At 38.7% G+C, this 21,316-nt stretch overlaps 1 protein-coding gene across 3 annotated transcripts in view; it reads left to right on the forward strand.

Annotated features, from left to right (window-relative positions):
• The window catches only part of WWOX (WW domain containing oxidoreductase), a 972,892-nt gene that overhangs the window by 14,906 nt on the left and 936,670 nt on the right, over positions 1–21,316 (forward strand). For all 3 annotated transcript variants that reach the window (XR_013163742.1, XM_077133099.1, XM_077133100.1), the window contains exon 4: positions 3,311–3,489. Coding sequence is in view for 2 of the 3 variants with exons in the window: in XM_077133099.1 (XP_076989214.1) it covers positions 3,311–3,489 (179 nt within the window). In the remaining variant the exon portion in view is untranslated. The remainder of the gene's footprint in view (positions 1–3,310; positions 3,490–21,316) is intronic.

Below are 21,316 nucleotides of genomic sequence, written 5' to 3' on the forward strand. Positions count from 1 at the left end.
TCTTTCTCTTTGACCTCTGACATTCTGACTAGTAAATGTCTTGGAGAACGTCTATTTGGATCTATTCTCTTTGGGGTGCGCTGCACTTCTTGGATCTGTAATTTTAGGTCTTTCATAAGAGTTGGGAAATTTTCAGTGATAATTTCTTCCATTAGTTTTTCTCCTCCTTTTCCCTTCTCTTCTCCTTCCGGGACCCCCACAACATGTATATTTGTGCGTTTCATATTACCATTCAGTTCCCTGAGTCCCTGCTCATATTTTTACATTCTTTTCCCGATAGTTTCTGTTTCTTTTTGGAATTCAGATGTTCCATCCTCCAAATCACTAATTCTATCTTCTGTCTCTTTAAATCTATCATTGTAGGTATTCATTGTTTTTTCCATCTTTTCTACTTTATCCTTCACTTCCATAAGTTCTGTGATTTGTTTTTTCAGTTTTTCTATTTCTTCTTTTTGTTCAGCCCATGTCTTCTTCATGTCCTCCCTCAATTTATCGATTTCGTTTTTGAAGAGGTTTTCCATTTCTGTTCGTATATTCAGGATTAGTTGTCTCAGCTCCTGTATCTCATTTGAACTATTGGTTTGTTCTTTTGACTGGGCCATAGTTTCAATTTTCTGAGCGTGATCCGTTATCTTCTGCTGGCGTCTGGGCATTTAGTCAGATTTCCCTGGGTGTTGGACCCCACAGGTTGAAAGATTTTTCTGTGAAATCTCTGGGTTCTGTTTTTCTTATCCTGCCCAGTAGGTGGCGCTTGTGGCACACGTTTGTCTGCAGGTCCCGCCAGTAAAAGGTGCTGTGGGTCCTTTAACTTTGGAAAACTCTCGCTGTGGGGAGGTTCGCCAGCCGAAGCGGCTTGGAAGAGTGCCAGCCGGCCTGGGGGTCCGAACGCGGGGAAGGTCGCCGGCATCCGCAGCCCGTGAGAGCACCTGTCCGAATTTCCTAGTTGGCCCGGGGCGCCAAGCGTGGTGGGAGGGCGCCAGCTGCCACAGCCCGGGAGAGTGCACTGTTCCAAGCCGGACCGGGGAGTCACATGTTTGGAAGGGACCCCCCCCGGTCACCGTTCTCCGTGGCCTGGGAATTTCCGATCCAATTCTCTCAGTTGGTCCGGGGGGCCACGCGTGGTGGGGGCGCCAGCCGCCGCGACTTGAGGGGACCGCCTGCCCAATTCTGCCAGCTGGCCCGGGAAGGAGGAGGGGAGGGACTCTGGCTGCTTGCCGCCCCGCCCGGGGAAGCCCGCGCCCCTCGGCTATCTCACCAGAGCGGGTTCTCTCAGCCAGTCAGCCGTTCCAGGATGGGGTACGCTGTCTTTTTTATCTCTGTTGTGGCACCGGGAGCTGTTCTGTATCGTTTCTACTCCCCTAGTAGCTGTTCTGGAGGAGGAACTAAGATCCGCGCGTCATACTAAACCGCCATCTTCTCTGGAAGTCCCCCCTTGATTTTTAAAAGTATTTTTTTTCCTTAGCAAATTAAGTTTATCTGCTTTTTGGTTGTATGTTGCAAATTTTTTTTTCTAAGCTTTTCTTTTAATTTTGTGATTTTTATTTTCAGTCAAGTCTGGAATGGAATTTCTTGATTTTTGCATTATCAAATGGCTCCATTATTATCTTGGTAGGCTCTGCCTTTGTATGGGTGCTTATAAAGATATTCATCTGAGAAGGATGCTATTTTTAATTGATTTAGAGTAGCTGTTCCCAAATTGTGGTTTCTGGACCAGCAGCATCAGCATCCCCTGGGAACTTATTAGAACTCCATATTCTCAGCCCCCGCCCAGCAATCTATGTAGTTCTCCAGGCAATTCTGGTGCCTGCTGGTTTGAGAACCACTAGTCTACTCTAGAGCTGGGATTGTCAAACTTTTTCCATATGGGTTGGATAGTAAATGTTTTAGGCTTTGTGGACCATATGGTCTCTGTTGCAGCTGTTGTAGCACAAAAGCAGCTATGGATAGTACCTAAATGAATCAACAAAACTATGTTCCAATAAAACTTTCTTTACAGAAACAGGTGGAGGGCCACATGTGGCCTACTGGCCCTAGTTTGCCAATCTCTTGTCTCGTCCGGAGTAACAAACGAGGACTTTGGAGTCAAGCTGAACTGGATTGACTTGTAGCTTCCTGTGCCAGTCACCCATCTAACCTCTCTGGGCTTGTTGCAGTGGTGTGCTACTGAGTTTAACAGCCAGCTCTTTAGGGGAAAAAAGCCCTGATTTGTTTCAATGGTGTAAATATTTCCACCATGGCCCATTTCAGACAACCACTGTGAAATCACAGTGAAGCTGGAAGGAGTGGGACGCAATCAAGCCAGCGTGAGCCAGTTCTCATACACCACTGCCCTATCGTCTGCATATAACATTGGCGTCCTAATGCTTATCTGACAGGCTATTAATAGAATCAAAATGAAGAGGGTCTTAGTGTTTATTGGATGATTGGTATAAATTATAAACTAGATGTTTTATAGGCCTACATATATATTGTGACCATTTTAAATAAAATTTTATGTTATTTCTGGAGTGTTCTTAATAGTTTTAAAGATATTTTGAGGTTCATTTATTAAAAACCACAAGAATGTATTTAAAATGTGAAAAATCTATTAATAAGGTAAGCTGCTAATCCATATATAACAGTATACTTGAGTTTCTACAAGATTTTGATCAGCTCCAAATCAAAATTAGAATCCTCATAGGAGGTATTACGTACGATCTTAAAGTGAAAATCATCAGAATTTTAGTAGTTGGCAATTTTGTATTTACTTTAAAAAATTTTCAAAACTTTGACTTTTCTACTTCTCCCTGATCTCCTTAGGGCCTTGCCAGGACTGATTTAATCGAAGAGCTGCTGCATAGCAGCTGACAGGTCTTAAAGCCACATTCACACTGAATAGCAGACGAACCATAGCCTTCTCGAGAGGGCTTTGTCTCTGAGATCTAAGAATACAAGGCAATAGCTATTATATATTATAGTGTATTTTACAGGCAGTTTTAAAAGTAAGAGATTCAGTGACTATCTTTTCAGGCAGAAATGTAATCCTTCTGGAGGCCAGAGGATAAATTAAATGGGTTCCCAGTTCTTGTCAGTGTTAAGATTAAGCCTTTTGGTATATGAAAAATGGGATTTTCCTAAACTATCAGGTTATCTTATATTTCCTAAAATAACTGTATTTAGGTGGTTCAGTGGAAGAATGCTCACCTTCCGTGCGGGAGACCCGTGTTTGATTCCTGGACAATGTACCCCCTCACCCCCCCCCAAAAAAAATATTCCTGTGTCCACTGCTGTGGGTTAATGTAAAGTACTTTGTTTCTCCTTTTCTTTGCAGTCATATAAATAAAAGAACCACATATTTGGACCCTAGACTGGCATTTACTGTAGATGATAATCCAACAAAACCAACCACCAGACAGAAATATGACGGCAGCACCACCGCCATGGAAATACTGCAGGGCCGGGATTTCACTGGCAAAGTGGTCATAGTTACTGGAGCTAATTCTGGAATAGGTAAGTTGTTACTTGTTACTTAACAATTATTTTATTTTTGTGACTACCATTATGAAATTTAATGAACTCTAACTGTAATGAAATTTTATCTAGTGATTCTCTAATTTAAAAACATATTTATAGCCCTTTCCAGCTATTGCTTTATAAAATTCTTGAACTCTTTGTAAATCCCAGTGTTATCATAGAAAGCTATGTAGGAGCCGACCTTGAATTCTCTGAAAGCTGAACACTCAGCAAAAGACTGTGGCTATTTTGGTATTCAAGGATTAGAGACAAGAGACTCAGTCTAAGGGTTTTTGAGCTGGTCCATGTGGTAATATTCCAATTTCCTGGGTTATTCAAACCAGTGAAAAAATTGATTGGTAATGGGATATGGGGAACAACAATGTATCATGACTTTGGAACAAAGGGTACTGCAGGTTTCGAGTAGTCACTCAGAATATCATTTTCCTTTGGGGAAAGGATCTTATTTCTTTATAAAATTGGAGAATTAGACCTTGTCTTACCCTCTGAATTAACCCTCTGTGATGCTGGTGTTTAACCAGTGACCATGATAGGGTAGATGACTCTGGCAGGGTTTCCTTCCTTCTGCAGGATTCCCTAAAACATCATAGGCTCTTAAAGAGAGAGGCAAAGCAGGTGTTGATACCATCTCTGCATATGAATTTATTTTTAGTAAGTTTTGGTCCATTTACGTCAATATCTGAATCAGTAAGAACCAGCTACTTTAAATTAGAGTATTCATCTTCAGATTAATTTACAGATATGAAAAAAAGAATTGCTTTGACCTGTTTTCTGTCAAGCTCCCTGTCCTTGCCACTTCCCAGCTCCCATGTTGCACTCCTTGGCTATTTTGCATAGACTTTTGTCTCCTCACCCCTTGGCGGGTCTCCTTTGCTCTCCTTTTCTTAATTTTGAATGAATCCTTTTTCAACCTCTGGAAACATTCCCTAATATCATTAGGGCAAGCACAGAGGGCAAGAGAGCATTCTTCAGTGGAATTTTTTTAAAAACGTAAAGGGATTTATTTGAAATTATTTTCAAACCTCATCCTGAGCTCAGAATATAGTTAGATCTTTTGAACTTCTTTTTGCATTGGGATAAATTCTATGTCTTCGTCACTGACATCAAAATTAATATGCTATATTTACAATAATGGTTAAATTGTCAATCATCCAAGAAACAATATATTGTGTTGCTTGCATTGATTACTGTTGTGGCAAGAGTATGGACTGATACATTGTAGAATAATTATTTTAAAATATCTTTTTTTTCAACATTCAGTTAACCTAAAAATTAACCAAAAGATCTCATTCCCTTCATCTTCTGGCCAGACTTCTTTTTCTTTAGTTAGTAAGATATGCGACTACTGATTGTTTTCTTATTTTCTGCATGAGTGTTCAGACTTTGCTCTGATATTAAATAGCCAATCTGTGGATATGGCTAATGCTCTTTCAAGATTTGTAACATCAGGCTTATGACATTGTAATCCAGGAATAATAGAGTTGGTTCAGAATACAAAAAAGAGCTACACCTCACTGGATGTGTGTCGTGATAAAAAGAAAAGGACATTCTAAAGCCTTGCAGCGTCAATGTGTTGGTCAGAATGGGCCTCAAACCACTGAGTAAAGCCCCAGATGCTTTGTGTTTCTTCTCAGCTCCCACTTGCCCTTGAAGATCCTTCCTTCCTGATATCCACGGTTTGTTTTATGGACTCCGTAAGTCAGTGTCTCTGGTCCAGTTGGATATTTGGCTTAAGACAGAAGGGATGTTGTGGAAGGTCTTAGGGAGACCAGCTCGTCCCGTTCACACACCACAGCTATTACCCAAACTCTAACATTCTCTCAGAAACTGCCCTTACGCCACCGCCTCACCCCATTTCCCCTCTCCACTCTTGAGAAGCATGCGTCTAAGGGAGTGCTGAAGATTTTTAAGTTCTTAATTTTGGAAATAATATCATACTGAAAACTCCAGGCAATCAAGTGGTTGCAAATAACTTTCACTTTGCCGCGGCTTAAAGAAAAGAAGCTGAAGATAGGCTTTTCGTCACAACTAAGTTAGCTTTTATATCCTGAGTGGCTGCCTTAGAAAGTGTCTTTGCCCAAGTGGTCTGTGGCTTCTAGATAAAGTCCTGAACTATGAAGCATGCCAATTTATAAATTGCTATCACGACTGTATTTCTGCACATTTCAAATGAAATAGTTGAATGCAGAGTGAATCGGGCATCTTCATTTCTAGGACTTTGGGCTTTCAGGAGTCATCTCCAATCCAAGCTTTGATGGAGTTGGAATTCCCTTTCCTTTTGCCACTCACGGGAGCCTGTTTTCCATCTATAAGCTGTTAAACCTTTGGTCTAGCGAATTGCTGTTCTCTTTGAAGCAATTCAAAGGACTGAAACAAAGCATATCAGTATTTTGAGAGTGGTGACTGCACAACTATAAAAGTAGATATCTAACTTGCTTCACAAAGGCTGATTTTCAAACGTGTTATTTCTAGTGGCTCTTTTTTTTTTATTTTTTAATTCTCTACAAGGTACTGCTTTGTCGGAATCACCATTGGTGAAGCTCTCTCCTTGTAGAAGGGGACATCGGACATCTCTAACTTGATGGGCTTCAGGGTTGTGCTAGGACACTACCCCTTTGAATTGGTCTTTAAATAGACTTGTCTTGTTGCACCTCCCATCCCCCAGAGCTAGATTTTGAATTGATGGTATTTGGTATTACTGAGGCAGTTGGAGGGAATCTTACTTAAACTCAGAAAGTTAAGGGTAATTCTGGAGGAAAGAAGAAGACTTCTAAGAAAATGTCAGAGTGAAACACTAGAGAATACTAGAGATTCATGAAATCTTTGTTTTCAGGGTTTAAGTATGTAGCCCGTTGTTACTGTTGAGTGGATTCAGCTGTTTAGATCAGGGGCCTTTTGGCTAAATCTGACCCACTGCCTGATTTTGTAAACAAGGTTTGTTGAAGCACAGCCATGCTCATTTATTTCCGTTTTGTCTATGGCTGTTTTCCTGTTACCAGCAAGCTGAGTAGTGGCCTCAGAGACTGTTTGGCCTGCAAAGCCTAAAATATTTGCTATCTGACCCTTTACAGAAAGTTTGCTGACCCCAGCACTAGACGATTTAATCGTTTTCAAAGTAAGATTGTCCCAGCATTTGCTAAATTGGCCACGGTGCTCTCAAATGGATGCCCTGGGGCCACATTAGGATTGTGGCAACACAGCATTATGTAACTGGTGGGGGCACCCCTTACCCCAACTCTATTCCTCCTTATTTTAGGGAGCTGCAAGGATTAGGATGTTGACTCCTCAGAAACTAACACTTTTCTCTCCTTGACCTTTGTTTAACCAGCTTTTTGAATCCGAAGAACTTTGTAATTGAAAGCTGTAGATTGTGGACCTCTCTCTGTGGAGATCAGCATCTCAGTATCCAGGGGGAAGTCATCTCTTCACCCAAAGCTTCTACTAGCAGACCAAGCGGCCCGGAACCCCACAGTCCAGACTGCTAAGCAGTAGAGACAAGGGAGGAATTCATTCTGTTTGTGTTCACCTAGCACTCAGCAGGGAGGGGCAGGTGGTTTACCACTATCTCATGCTAGCAGCTGGATGGCTCTGATTTGGTAAAAACATGGAAATGGCTTCAACATGGTGACTGTTAAATAGCTTCTTTAAAGGCTCAAGGGAGGAAATTTTTAGGAGAGAGCATTTTCCACTATGGAAAATCCCATAGGTCTTTTCTAGACTCCAGTCATTCTAGCTATAAAATCTTATAAGCTCTTGAATCTTCAGGCAGACATTGGCTCATCAAAGGCAGGTTCTCACTTGGGTTCTAATGAAAGGTTAAGTTGAATGATGCCTAAATGTGGGACCACACCACTCCTTTTCATTGTCCCTTTAGTGGGGTCATTTGTTAGAACTCATGCAGATTATTTCAGTGAGCAGGAGATCCTGATCATTGTCATTTTTAAGGAATGAAACATAGATTTTGTGAAACATCTTGTTATTAACAAGTATGAGCGAATTGGATATTTTCAGCCTAATGTTCAGTGGTAATGGTGATAAAACTTTCTTAATTTTCAGTCTTATGGTAGTGGTTACAGTTGAGTCAGGATGAAAAGTTCCTTTCACCTTTTGCAACATTATAATGCTGGGCTGCCCCAAATGTTGTGAATTTAAGTCTAGAATAGCCTGGCCTGGTTTCAGTTTTTAAGCCAGAGGACCCATTAACAAGAACAAAACTGCTTTTTCTCCTGAATGCATACCAGCTGGCCACCTTGGTATGTACCAGTAAAATGTATTTCAGGAATGACCTTCAATTTTTATCACTATTTATGTTATATAATCACCTCCCCAAGGTTTATTACAAGGATTTTTATACATGTATATATCAGAATTTTCAGATACAAAAAATACTTTTTCAAGGTATCAAAGTCACCCTTAAACAAAAATGAAACTATCAGTCTCATGCATGGAGTCCCCAAAAATGTTGTTGTAGTACAGTGTTAAAACTGCTGGTTTCTTAAAACCTGGGGCTCTTGTACCTAAAAGTCGTGTTAAATTATAGTCAAAGGCGATCGCCATATCCCACAAAACATCACCATGCAGAACTCAGATTTGGTGTAAACTTGGAATTCTCCCAGTTCTACAGTAATGTAAGAAAATTACTTTTTTTCATGTAGAAAAATGTGTTCATTTTTAAGACTTTAAATTCGTGCTTCCCAATTATGAAGTACCCTACCTTCTATACACCTTCAGATTTTTTTTTTCTTTTCCATACTTAAGTGTTGGTAAATTTTCCTTCTGTACAAACCATGCCATTGACTTTTTTCCAGTTATTCCTAAATAGCTCATAAAGGTGAGGCCGGAAGCTAATTTATAGTCTTTTTCTTGGGTAAAACATATTGTTGTGGAATCACTGCACTTGGGGTCCCAGAATGCCTGATCACAACTTTCTCTTTGATTGTTGACAATACTTACACTAGTGGGATCTTGGAATTTATCTCCTTTTTAAGAACCTGGTGCTCATTAAATAGAGGAAAAAATTCTAAAAATAATTTAAATAACCTTTTGGGAACTTAAACTCCCATTTTTAATTAAAAACATTTGTGACAACTTTGCTCTTACTCTAAAATATTCCCATATAAAATATAAATAAACAAAAAAACAAGAAAAAAAAATACACCCATATCCTGTAAGTACAATGATTTTGAAATTATTTTGTTCTGAGAAACTGTTTAGATTTTAATGACATTATTGGAAGAAGTCCTGGAATGACATAACATAAAAACTGAGAATTAGCACGTCAGAATTAAACAATCATTTTATATTTAAATATTCTTCGACGTTGAACATATGTTGAAATTGCATGATCAAAGTATGAGATTTATGATGTCTTAAGAAAGAGACCAATTTGAAACATTGTAATGAGCCTCATATCATAAATTGGCAATCCCATGTGAACAACTATATTAAATAATATCTGTATAAATTTGATTAAATCTCAACTGAAACTTGTCACCTGAGGTCACCAGTTGAATTTCTTACTTGGATATAGTTTAAATTTTAATCTGTCCTGTTATAGTGCCAGCATAACAAATGAGGGTCATACAAGCTATTGAGTTTGTATGAGGGTCATACAAACTCATAATTTAAAAGAATATTTAAATATATGATTTCTACCCTAGTTGACAATTTATAGTGTTACATAAGATTTGAAAAATTTGAAAATTGTTTTATTTAATACCCTATTAAACTAACTTAATCTTTTGCTTTTACGTGTAGAGTGATGTAGTAAGACTCTTAATGAAAGTGTTCTGTATTTTTTTCTGTAAATTAACCTAAAAGCAGTGAAATGTTTCCATATATTTATATATTTTTTCCACTAGAGGGCTCTGTTGCCCTTTGGTATAATTGAACAAAGGGGTGGCTTTGGAATATAGTTTTCTTCTCAGCGGGACTTGCTTTCCTTTTTGTTAAATTATGCCTTTTACTTTTCTAATGTATTTTTTAGGTCTATGCTTTTCAGTGATAAGAGTTCAAACTGAAGACTGTTGCTAGTATAATGCTTGTTTTCTCTTTTTTGTTTTCTTTGTTTTGTTTATATAAAATGCCAAGGATAAAGCGATCCATTTACTAAAAAGGTCCATTGTATTCAGGGATCAGCCTTCTCTGCCAAATCACACAAGGGCATGTGTTTTCATGACATTGGTTTTGAGTGTGCTGTCCTATCAATAATGTGATTTTTTTCTTCCTAAGTGGAAATTGTAATATTTGGATATTGATGCCCGTTTAAGGTTTCTTTAGAAATGCCTTTGTGACCGGTGTTTTCATAAGAACGTAATATCTCCCTTGGCTCCTGCTACTCTAGCCTTTCCCCGTGTTATATAATTTATTGTAAGTAGATTGTTTATTAATGATATATTCTTCTTGGAGAAAATGTATTCTTTTGGTCTTCCTGTACGTTTCTTAAATAAGAGAGTCCCTATTAAACACGGAGTATGAAGCAGATAGCCAGTCCTCCACAGATACAAAGTCTTTTAAGGAGGGGAATTTTTCTTTTGGCCCTGTAACTAAATTTTGAGGCAACCCATTAATTGCAAGCTTTAGCTCTCAAACAGAAATTTGGCTCAGAAAAGAAAATACTTCTGGCTTTATAAAATTGCTTATTTTCAAAATTTGAAAGGGAGCAAAATGAATATACCACATTATATACTTTTATTGATGTGATACTTTTTCTTTTTTGAAAATGAAAAAGTCTGAAAACATTGTGAATGTACTTGTGACATTGTAAAAATATACCATAAAATGACAATGCTTTGGTCATTTGTATACAAATATGGCCATTGTTTATCAAATAAATTGTTAGGACTAGATTAGTATTCTGGGAATTATTACAGATTTTGTAGTAAAAGAGGTGCTGACTGCTAAAATCCCATTCAGCATTGATTATTTAATCTGTCAGAGCCTGCATCCTTTCCGATCATTTCTGCAGCATGTATGCATATGGTGTTTAGATTTGACTCTCAAACTTTTCCAAAATAATGTTTGGGTGAATAGGAAGGTCTTGTAAAGATCAAATTAAAGCTCTGGTAGACTGATCAAAAAGCGAATTTCAGAAGCTAACCTAAATTTATTAATTTCCTTTGGTTTAACATTATAGTTCATGAAATGCCAATCTTTATCTATATATCCCTAACTAAGTGAGGTAAATAGAAAGTGTTCTTGTAGTCAGTGAGTTGTTTGAATCTAATTGTTCAGATCTTTGAGTTATTTACCAGGCTATGCTGCTTGTTTTTTTTGACCCTTCATGAAGAAGCACTATTCAGATAGTGCTGTCTCTGAAAGCAAATCAAGGGTTCTGTAGGCTCTGAGAATGGGTATAAAATTGTGAGTGAGAAAGAGGTGCGCAGGGGAGAGAGAAAACGTGCGTGCCTGTGTATATGTGTGTGTGTGTGTGTGTGTGTGTGTGTGTGCGCGCACGTGCCTGTGTGTGTGTGTGCGCGTGCCTGTGTATGTGTGTGTTTGTGTGCACGTGCGCATATATGCTTGTGAGATGAGGGGGATGGAGAAATGTCTTTACTGTTTCTCCATAGATGGGGGGGTGACTTGTTTGTTTTTATATGAGCCAATTATCTCCTAAAAAGAAGGAAAGTTAGAATCAAAGAAATTTCTTATATGGTTTCATGGAAAATGAATTTAAAAACTAATGAAATTATTTTCTTTTTCACCCTTACTTTGAAAATGTACTTAATTGTTCCAGGTGAGTGGTGTTTGATCATTGTAATATTGTCCTATATTGATAGCGCTTTGGAATTTATGAAGATTTTGTCCACGATGTCTTATTTAGTTCTCACCACAGTGCTTACTGCCATCCTGAACTGGTGTCATGACAAACGCACAGAGAGGTGAGGTGATTTGCCTGAGATTGCACAGTTCCTAAGTGATAGGTGCCTGCAGGACCAGAGCAGAGGGTTTCTGACCCCGTGCCTGGAGCTTGCTCCGCTGTACTTGCCACCTTCCTGTTCCAAATAGTTCATTCAGTCTCTTCACCCCTGGTCCACATGCCTTACATGCATTCTCATTTACTTTAGACAATTACCTTAAAAATGATTTTTCTTTTTATAAAACATGTATTTCTTATGGATATTTTAGAAGTTGCAGATAAGTAAAAGAAGAAATAGGAATCATCCTTCATTCTTACCAGTCAGAGGCACACTGTTAATATTGAGCACAAGTGATTCTAAGCCTTTTTTCTCCTTTTATTTAATTGGGGCTTGTGATCATCTTTCCCTAGAATTAAATACTCTACAGCGCCTTTAATGGTTGCATAGTATTCCATTATGTGTCTCTCCCAGTGTGGCAAATTTGGGTAGATTCTATCTTTTTGATAACTACAGATTGGAGATGAAGATTTTGTAATGAGATATTTATACCCAGCTATGACTATTCTATGGTTGTATTTTCGATAAGTATAGTTGCTGAATCAAGAGATTTGCTGCCTAACTTTAATATCTTATTTTTTTTGTTAAATTGCACCCATTGAAGGTTCTACCTATTTGAATGCCCATTTGTCTGCTTTCTTGCCAAGCTTTGAGAATTAGCATTTTTAGAAAGTACCATGTAAATTTGCATGTCTCTAATTATTAGTGAGATTGACCAGCCTTTTATATATTTGGCCATTTGCATTTATTCTTTTATGAATTGCCTTTTCATCTTATATATGTGGCTATTGGATATGTATTGATTGCAAATTGATTGCTTGCTTCATGTGGTTTAATTTAATTTTCAAAATGTCCCTTCCTCTTAGAAGTTAATTTATCTCAGAGTGTCCATTTTGTTAAATACATATTCAGTCTTGTGATCAAGGGAAAGTTCCTAACGAAAGCAATTGGCTTAACCACCTACTTTGCTTCACTGAGAGTTTTCAGCATAGGTCTTACCTCTTATTCTAGGCATAGCTCAAATTATCGGCGCTGTAGTGCTGGCTACTGCATTTAAGGAGGGAGCCACCCAGCAAACTTGAGTGCCAGGATAAAACAGTGGACAAAATTTGGTTATTTATGTTTTTACTAGTATCCCTCAGATCTGCAATTAATGATAGTAACATCTCCATAGAGCTTTTCTATGCATTACCTCATTTGTAGAGCCCGGCTCCCATGTGGTGGAATTGTACCACTGCTGAAAATAGCTTTGCCGGCTACTGGGGCAAGCTTGCTAGGTGACAAGTGTCTGTCTTGAGAGGCAGAGTGTGCAGTAGAAACAGCACTGCCTCTGGAACCAGACATGACCTGGTTTAGAAACCTGGCCTAGCCACTTCCTGTCCTAGAGACACTGGGCAAGCTATTTACATCTCTTGTCAGCATCTGTGAAACCTGGATGCCCTACCTATTTTGCAGATTTGTTAAAGTTGGGAACAGCAGAATGCCTAGCAAAATGTCTGTTAAACATTTTGGGCACTTAATGAAGGGTGACCGTTTCTGGTTGAGGGAATCAGGTTAGTGAAATTAGTTTTGTAATTTCCTAGTTTCCAAGTTCTCTGGTGCCCTAAAATCTGCTACCATCTGTGAGTTTGTTTTGAAATGATCCTTCTAAATAACTGTTTTAAGCATTGACTTGTCGGTATGAAAGAAAACTTAAGAAATATTTTTTGGTTGGAAGTCAGATAGATAGTGCTTCATCCAGAAAAACAGAATCAAATGCGGGGAAGGAAAGTCAAAGTTTTTTTTTTTGTGGTCAAGAAACAAGGAAAATACATTAAACTCAGGAAGAACAAAAGAAAGGGAAAGTATTATAAACTATTGTACTTGAAGCAAATTCATCACAATAGCATTTTTATCATGAAATTCGGCCTTACAGAGGTTGTTCCCTTCAGTTTGATGAAGGATAGGAATGCCTGATATGCCATGTATGGGTGCCCGCCCTTGCTATCCAACTTACTTGATCAAGCCAAAGAATGTATCGGTGTTTGCATATAATTTTATCAGCGTTTAAAACCGTACGGTGATTTTATTGGAAGCTACTAGGATATGATAGGAAGAGAACTGACCGTGAAACAGGTTGTCATTAACTTGTTGTATGACCCAAGGCAAGTCATTTAGCTTTTTTGAGGTGTACTATTCCTCATTTGTAAAATCAAGTGAATAATAATTTCCCTGTCACTTCTGTTTTGTGAGGACCCAATGAAACATTATGTGAAAAGCAGTAATGAAGAGTGGATAGGAAGACAAGGTAGCTTGCACTTTTGGGTGAAGTAACCTGGCTCTTGCCAGAAAAGAGACTCTTAAAAGGAGGAAGTTTCAGGTTGGGAAGGAGACTGGGAGGGAGAAAGTAATTTAATTCCTTAATAGATGGAATAGAATAAGCACTCTAATAGTCTTTTTGTTAGGGTATGCTTAGAGGTTTCTAGAAGTACCTTCTCCAGGTTCAGAAAGGTAACCAGATGTCAAGTGATAGTGCTGTGCATTGAGCAGTTGTTTTGAGGGTGATGACTAGAATATTTTAATGGCTGCTCCCCCAAAGTTGGGACAAGCTATAACCTAGCCAGATATTCAAGGGTGGGAGCTTGGGGTAACCAGAAGGAAATCAGCAGAGGCAGAAATAGCCATGGGTTTGTAGTAATGATGTTCATAGGTGAAAATGTCTGTTCTTGGGCAATACATTTTCTTCTTGGTTGCCTTATGTTTCACCTGTCCACATCCTTCCCACGATCACAGTGTGGAGCTAATTCAAATGCAGATGGGAAGAATGAACTGCATTTTGTTTGCTTTTGGGACACCATCAAAATGGCCAACAACATCTCGATTCTGGAAACAGTTTTACTGGTGATCACATGAATCGAAATAATAAACATAATCTTTTTCAAATGGAGACACTCTGCTGTCAGCCACCAATGTCTTGTAAGGGTCAATCTTAAACTTTTTGCATCTTTTAGTATAATGCCTTCTGACTTCCTTCACATTTTCTGGATGGCTGTCTTGTGCAGTAAGGCGGCCATGGCTTCCAAATCAGCAGCTGGATTTGAGAAGTTTCTCTCAATGGAGAGACCATCACTGTATTCCAAAAAAAAAATACCATTACGACTTTATCTACTAGGAAAGGAAGTTTCAATTCTAAGCTCCTGTGTTGTTACCAGATTGAGTGTTTGACAAGGTAGAGAGCGACGTAACAGATCCGTATAGGGAAACATCTCAGTCAGGGAGCCGAGTCAGATTTTTGGCAAGAGATCCGATCCTTTTAGCCTGAAAAGCTGGCTGGGGAGCTGTCAATCTATGTGCATGAGGGTCTTTTTTATGCTAAGTTTTGCAATTGCTGCCTGGCAGTGTTCCTCTTTTATTGTCCATTGTCCTGACAAAGGAGGGATTTAGCTGGAGGGAACCAGAAGTGTTTCTATCTCATCATCATTGTGGGACCCTCAGCCCTTGCCTTACTTTAGTGTACACATGCACATCTCTCATGCTTATGTCCCTTACGTGTTTACTTAATTATTAGGAAGGTATATGAGTTCTCTATTGCTGCTGCAGCATATTACCAATAAGTTAGTGGCATGAACCAACTCCAGTTTATTCTTATTATTCTAGAGTCCAGAATTCCAAAATCAGTCTCACTGGGCTAAAATCAAGTTGTCGGCAAGGCTGGTTCCTTCTGGAGGCTCACAGGAAAAACCCGTTCCCTTGCCTCTTTTGAAGGTTCTAGTGGTGACTTGTGTTTCCTGGCTCATGAGTCTTTATTCCATCTTCCAAGTGCATCTCCTTAGTCCCTGCTTCTACCATCATGTGGCCTTCTCCTCCTTTTACTCCATTCTCCCTCCGCCTCGCTCTTTGAAGGGCTTTTGTGTTTACTTTTAGGCCCACCTGGATAGTACAGAACCATCTCCCCATCTCAGGATCCTGATCACATTTGCAGGGTCTGTTTTGACAAGAGAGGTAACATTCGCAACTTCTGGGGGTTAGGCCCTGGATATCTTTGGGGGCCATTATTCAGCTGACCACAGAAGGTGATAGATCTTCTCTGAGAAGCCTTTCAACTTTAGCACCGAAGACCAACTTTAGCATCGAATTCTGCCCTGCCTAAATGGGTCTTTGGGCTGGGTGATTTTGTGTAGAACATGCTGGTTCAGTGTGCCTCAATGTTCTGAGTTTTGGGGGCCCTCCCTTCAAAGCCTTGATTTATCCAGCTTGTGCTTGTTTGAAGATGGACTATAAATGTCAGGAACTCTCAGTGTCTTGCCTGCTATGGAATAACTTGGTATTATGTTCTAGGTGGGGGCCATTTAGCCAAGAGTACAGCTCAGTACACATTTAGGACAGGGGTAAAAACTGGTAGTCTGTGGCCTACCAGATGTTTTATTTGGGCCTCACAAAAATGTCCTGTATTTTTTTTTTAAGTAATATTTTTATTAACACATGTTCACACACACACAGTCCATACATCGTGTACAATCAGTGGCTTACATCATCATCACATGATTATGTGTTCATCACCATGATCATTTTTTAGAACATTTGCATCACTCCAGAAAAAAAAAAAAGAAAAAACTCATACACTCCATACCCCTTGGCCTTCCCTCTCATTTACCACTAGTATCTACATCTACCTAATTTATTTTACCCTTATCCTCCCTATTATTTATTTATTTATTGTCCATATTTCTTTACTCATCTGTCCATACCCTGGATAAAAGAAAGGTCAGGCACAAGGTTTTCACAATCACACAGTCACATTTTTTTTGCACGGGTAGGCACTGAGAATTGAACCCGGGTCTCCGGCGTGGCAGATGAGAACTCTGCCTGCTGAGCTGCTGTGGTCTGCCCCACACAGTCACATTTTAAAAGTTATATCTTTATACAGTTGTCTTCAAGGATCGAGACTGCTGTAACACAGCTCAACAGTTTCAACTACTTCCCTGTAGCCATAAACTATATACCATAAACTATAAAGGGATATCTATATAATGCAAAAGAATATCCTCCAGGGTAGCCTCTCAACTCTATTTGAAATCTCTTAGCCACTGAAACTTTATTTTTTCTCATTTTTCTCTTTCCCTCTTTTGGTCAAAAAGGTTTTCTTAGTCCCATGATGCCAGATACTGGCAATGCCCTGTATTTTGCTTTGTTTTCCTGGATTACTTACCCCCATATTAAAATCAGGATATTGAATCTAGAGTTTTGACTCTCTTGAAAAAAGCAGACAAGTTGGTAACTGCATGATACCCCTTGCCCACATGGCAATGTAATTGCTCTTACCCTATCATTTGCGCAGTCAACAAACATTTATAATTGCTGAATATTAGGAGCTACGTCTTTAACGTAGAACCAGACAGAGATGAAATCTGCCCTTCTGGTGCTACGAACTGGGCAGAATATCAGCAGCTTGACCTTTGTCAAGCTATTTCTAGAGACCATTTAATTTTATTTGCTTTTAAAGCATAATATTTTCTTGACCATACATTCTCCTGCGTGTGTATACTTCTAGGCAGTTGCTAATTATTTAAGTACTTTTCCCTTTGTATTTAAAAATACGAGATATTAAAATCTTTTTTTAAAATAGTACAGAAAGCACCAAATTTGTTCTTGGAAATTAAGGGGGACTTTGCTATCTTTGATGGATGCCTTTTTAGTCTTATTACTGGACTCTGATTTTTCTTCAGCTTCATTCTCACTTGTGCATCTTAGTAAAGGAAAATAAAATCTGTAATAGGTGTAGGGTGGACAGAATCACTATGAAGTTGAAGAACAATGCGCAGATCCATGGACAAATGTAATTGCTTATTCTGTTAAGTATGGTAGTCACAGTTCATAGCTTGCCTTGTGTTAATAAGCATGCAGCTCTATTATGATTTTTAAAAGCCCACCCTGTATCTTTTGATAGGGTGGTGGGGTTGGGGGGAAGCAGAAGTGTTTGACTATAGTTGCAACATAAGCGATTATGTACCATTCAGATAATACGTACTAAACATTTGTAGCTAGTTTGAGTGGCACATTTACTCATTGTATTTTGTGGACAGATTTCTTTTATGGTTTTTGATGGGTTTCCTTTAGTTAGTTCTTTTGCTTAGCTCCATGTTTTGACTTAGCCCCATTGCTCTGGACTCTTCATTCCTCACGTTGTTGATGGTATAGCTGAGCTCTGCTAATGTTAGTTATTAATCTGACAATTTATACCAGGGAGGTTTTATAATTGCCATAATTCTTCTTTACTCCATTCCATTTCCCAGCTTCTCAAATGGTGTGGCAGCTGCAAAGCACAGTACTTGGATGCAAGGCATTAGAACAGTAGCTTATAGTTACGATGTAACATTCTGTCAGTGCTGCAGGGAAAGTGGTCAATTTTTTGGATAATATTTGGATTTGCAAAAAACATGCAAACTTTTTACTACTGATGTAAAATATAAGAAAAGTTAGATAAATAAAAATGGCACACTCAGCCTTTAAGGAGTGACTTCTAGATTCTGTTTTAGGTATAAAGCTGATTTTGTTTGGATTGACACATTTTTCAGAGCTTAACGTTTCAAAGGATGATTAAAAAAACCAAGAACAGCAAACTCTGAATATCATATGTTCTGCTTAAACTGTCCAGAGAAAAGTGCCCGAAAGCAAAATAATTTCAAACTAACCTCTATAGAACAAATAGCTTTAAATGAGTATAAAGCTCAAACCCACGAGAGCTATCTACAGTAATTTCCAGACTGCCCATCATTGAAAGCTAATCATAGGTAAGCTAGTTGACAGAAGCAGGGGATGCACTTGCAAGACTGGGTTGAGTGGAGCTGGGAAGGCAACAAAATTTTATAGAGTTGTCACATTTAGCAATAAGGGATTCCGCCTTTACAGCTATAGAAAGCTTCCATTGTCCTAACAGTTTTTGTGGCTCTAGCACAGGAGCCATACTTGGTTCCTTAAATGTTCTTAGGCTATTTCCTTTAAGAATTGCTTTGTATTATTCTGTGTGTGTGTGTATGTTTATTGGTGGCGTGGTATTAGCTCTCATGACAAATAAGAAACAGCACATTGCCAATGTTGACTTTCCTATTTGCTTAAATATTACTATTGAATTTCAGAGTCAACATCCTGACAAGATGGCTTGGTTTTAAAGCCTATGATAGAAAACTATCAGCCATTATTGATAGCACTTCTGGATAGCTATCAGAAATCTTTATTCAGAAATTTAACCATAATTTTAAAGCTGACATTACAGTAAACAATAACGTGGATGTTGCAAAGACTATTTTCTTTGCACACAGTACTCTGTAATGCCTTCTGAATTTTACCTATTCTCTAAGACTCTTGGGGACCATTAACCTCCTGTTTCCTTAGTTTCTTTTAACCTTTTTACATTGTGACAATTGGGATGAGAGTTTTCTTTCTGGTATTCAAAGCACATCTCTGGCTCATCTCCTCTTTCTCTGTTTAGTTTCATATTTTACTTTAATCTCTCTGTACATGTGTATCTGTCATTATGGTATTTAAGCTCTTGGAAGAATTTGGCAGTTACTAACTTCTTGAGAAATAAAGCATTCCCACAGTTTTAATGTTTTGTTTATGCTGAGTTTAAAAATTCACAGTATTTGGCTCAGGTCAGGATAATTTAGGTGTTGTTTGCTATTAGTAGAACTATTGTCCTTGTGTTTAGGAGTATAACTTTGGTGTTAGTATGTAATGACCATAGTTTCTCCATGTTAGTTGTGAAAAGAACCAGGAGAATATGAAGATATCAGTAATATTGCCATATAGTAATCCTACTGCAGAGAAGTGTGCAGAGAGAAAATCCAGAAGAAAGCACTGAACTGAAGCAAGAGGAAGTTTTGTACTATAGTGCTGATGACCTGGCAAGATTGAAAGAGGGCAGAGGTGACGGGCAAGTCGAGAGGGAGGGTATTGTCTGCACTTGAAACATCGAAATGCCACGACAGGGCAGATCCTGCAATGTAGACAAACCTGGCTCCCGCTTTACTCTGTAAATGAAGACATGGCCGTGCTGCAACACTGAGGCTGCAGATTTTCTAGGGAAAACCCGCCCAGATGCAGCAACTCAAGAGTCGTTATTTACCTAGTAGAGATTAAAAAGTGCAGGAAGACATTTTCAGTGTGCGACGTGACTTCTCATGTTTACTTCGGAGAATGACGCTTGCAGGCTCCATTGTAGATGACTAGATGTGAGGGGAAAATTTCTTTCTGAGAAGAATGGGCTTTAGTTTCTTCGAAAATCCATGTCTTTCAGTTTTTTGAGTTTCAGAGGCATAAAGAGAGATGCAATAGGAAGAATTTTCAACTGTGCAGTTGCTCAGGTTTTATTATCCCATCAAATAAACTGTTCAGATTATTAGAGGACAGCTTTGTTTACTTCTATACATTTGATTGTAGGAGATTCTTCTAGTCTGTGAACTTAGATTTCTTTCTTGCACTCATGACATTTATCTATATCAAGCTTTCTTTTTTCTTACTAATTTTTTCAGTTATTAGTTAATAGAATACTTAGACTGAAAGTATTATGAATAAAACTTCCACTAAAACCGACCCAAAAAGATTATAGCAAGGAAGAGTGAAATTTGTGGACATGTCTGTCTGATTCGTTTTGTAGTTAATATGAATTCTTTTAGGACTTGACTGTATAAGCAGTGTGCCTTCATGTGACTTCTGAGATCTGTAGAATACAGCGTTCACCTTTGTAACTGAAATTTATTCAGCATGCAAATGTGAGTAGATGATTGTTTTATATGTGCCTCGTATCAAGTGATGGGTAGGTGTGATAACTGTGTATAAAATTATATTAAAGTCCAAGAGGTGCTTTTATGAGGCAGGCTAGAAATGGCATCCGATTTTCTTATGGCTTTTTCATGTCCGTTTTGATGAATCTATTTATTACCTCTATAATGAGTAGTACACATGGTTGGTTAGCCAAGTTATTGAACTTCATCAACCTTGGCTGAAATTCACAATGCGTGCCAAACTTGTTGTAACATGTAAGAAATTACATCTGGACTAAAAGGTTCAATAATGATTACTCTTATAATGGAATCTTTTACAAAGCATGGGATTTCTTGATATGCCTATGCTTTTGAAAAATCATCATGATAGAGTGAAACAAGGAATAACATAACTGAAAAAAGTATTTACTTATTGTATAGAACTAAGTCATAGAATAGGCTTATTCGACTCCTAGGACATGTGAGAAAGGGTGGTTTCCTGAGTGTGTTTGCTCTCACACATCTGTCTCTCTCTCTAGATCTTACTAGATCTAGCCTTCATCACATGACTTTGGAACTCTTTTAGGCATAGGGGATGAAACCTAATAATGTGCTTTTATATCACATCCATTTATGGGTTCTAAAGTGATTTGCAATGTGTAGCTATGCTATTCTTAAATTACAGACAATTGAGGAACTTAGAATTTTATATTCTCACTAGAGCATGGATTGGCTTGTTAACCCCCAAAGAGGTATTGGGTTTGAGAGGCCTTTGCCTCTCCTAAATTATGCACTAATTGAAAAATAAGGCCAGTGGAAGGCCAAAACATTACCTTAATCACTGAGGAAGGTGATATTGGAGAAGGTGGCTTTTATAAGTGGGCTAGTGGGCTCCTTAATGCTGAATATCAGCATTCCACTGGGTGGCCCACCCTGATGCCCACAAGGCCTTCTCCAAGGGCAGAGCCCGGCAGATTCCAGCAGGGTGTGCTCCATAAGAGGAGGGGCTAGGCTGGGGGTGTCGAGTTTTCACTCCCAGATTTCACAACTGCATAAGTTACATCACCTCTCAAGGTCTGGAATAGTGAGGGCCAGAGAGGGGTCAAAGGATGTGAATCGTGAATCCAGATGGAGAGTCCTTCACCC

The sequence above is a fragment of the Tamandua tetradactyla genome, chromosome 16, assembly GCF_023851605.1.
Source record: "Tamandua tetradactyla isolate mTamTet1 chromosome 16, mTamTet1.pri, whole genome shotgun sequence".
NCBI lineage: Eukaryota > Metazoa > Chordata > Mammalia > Pilosa > Myrmecophagidae > Tamandua > Tamandua tetradactyla.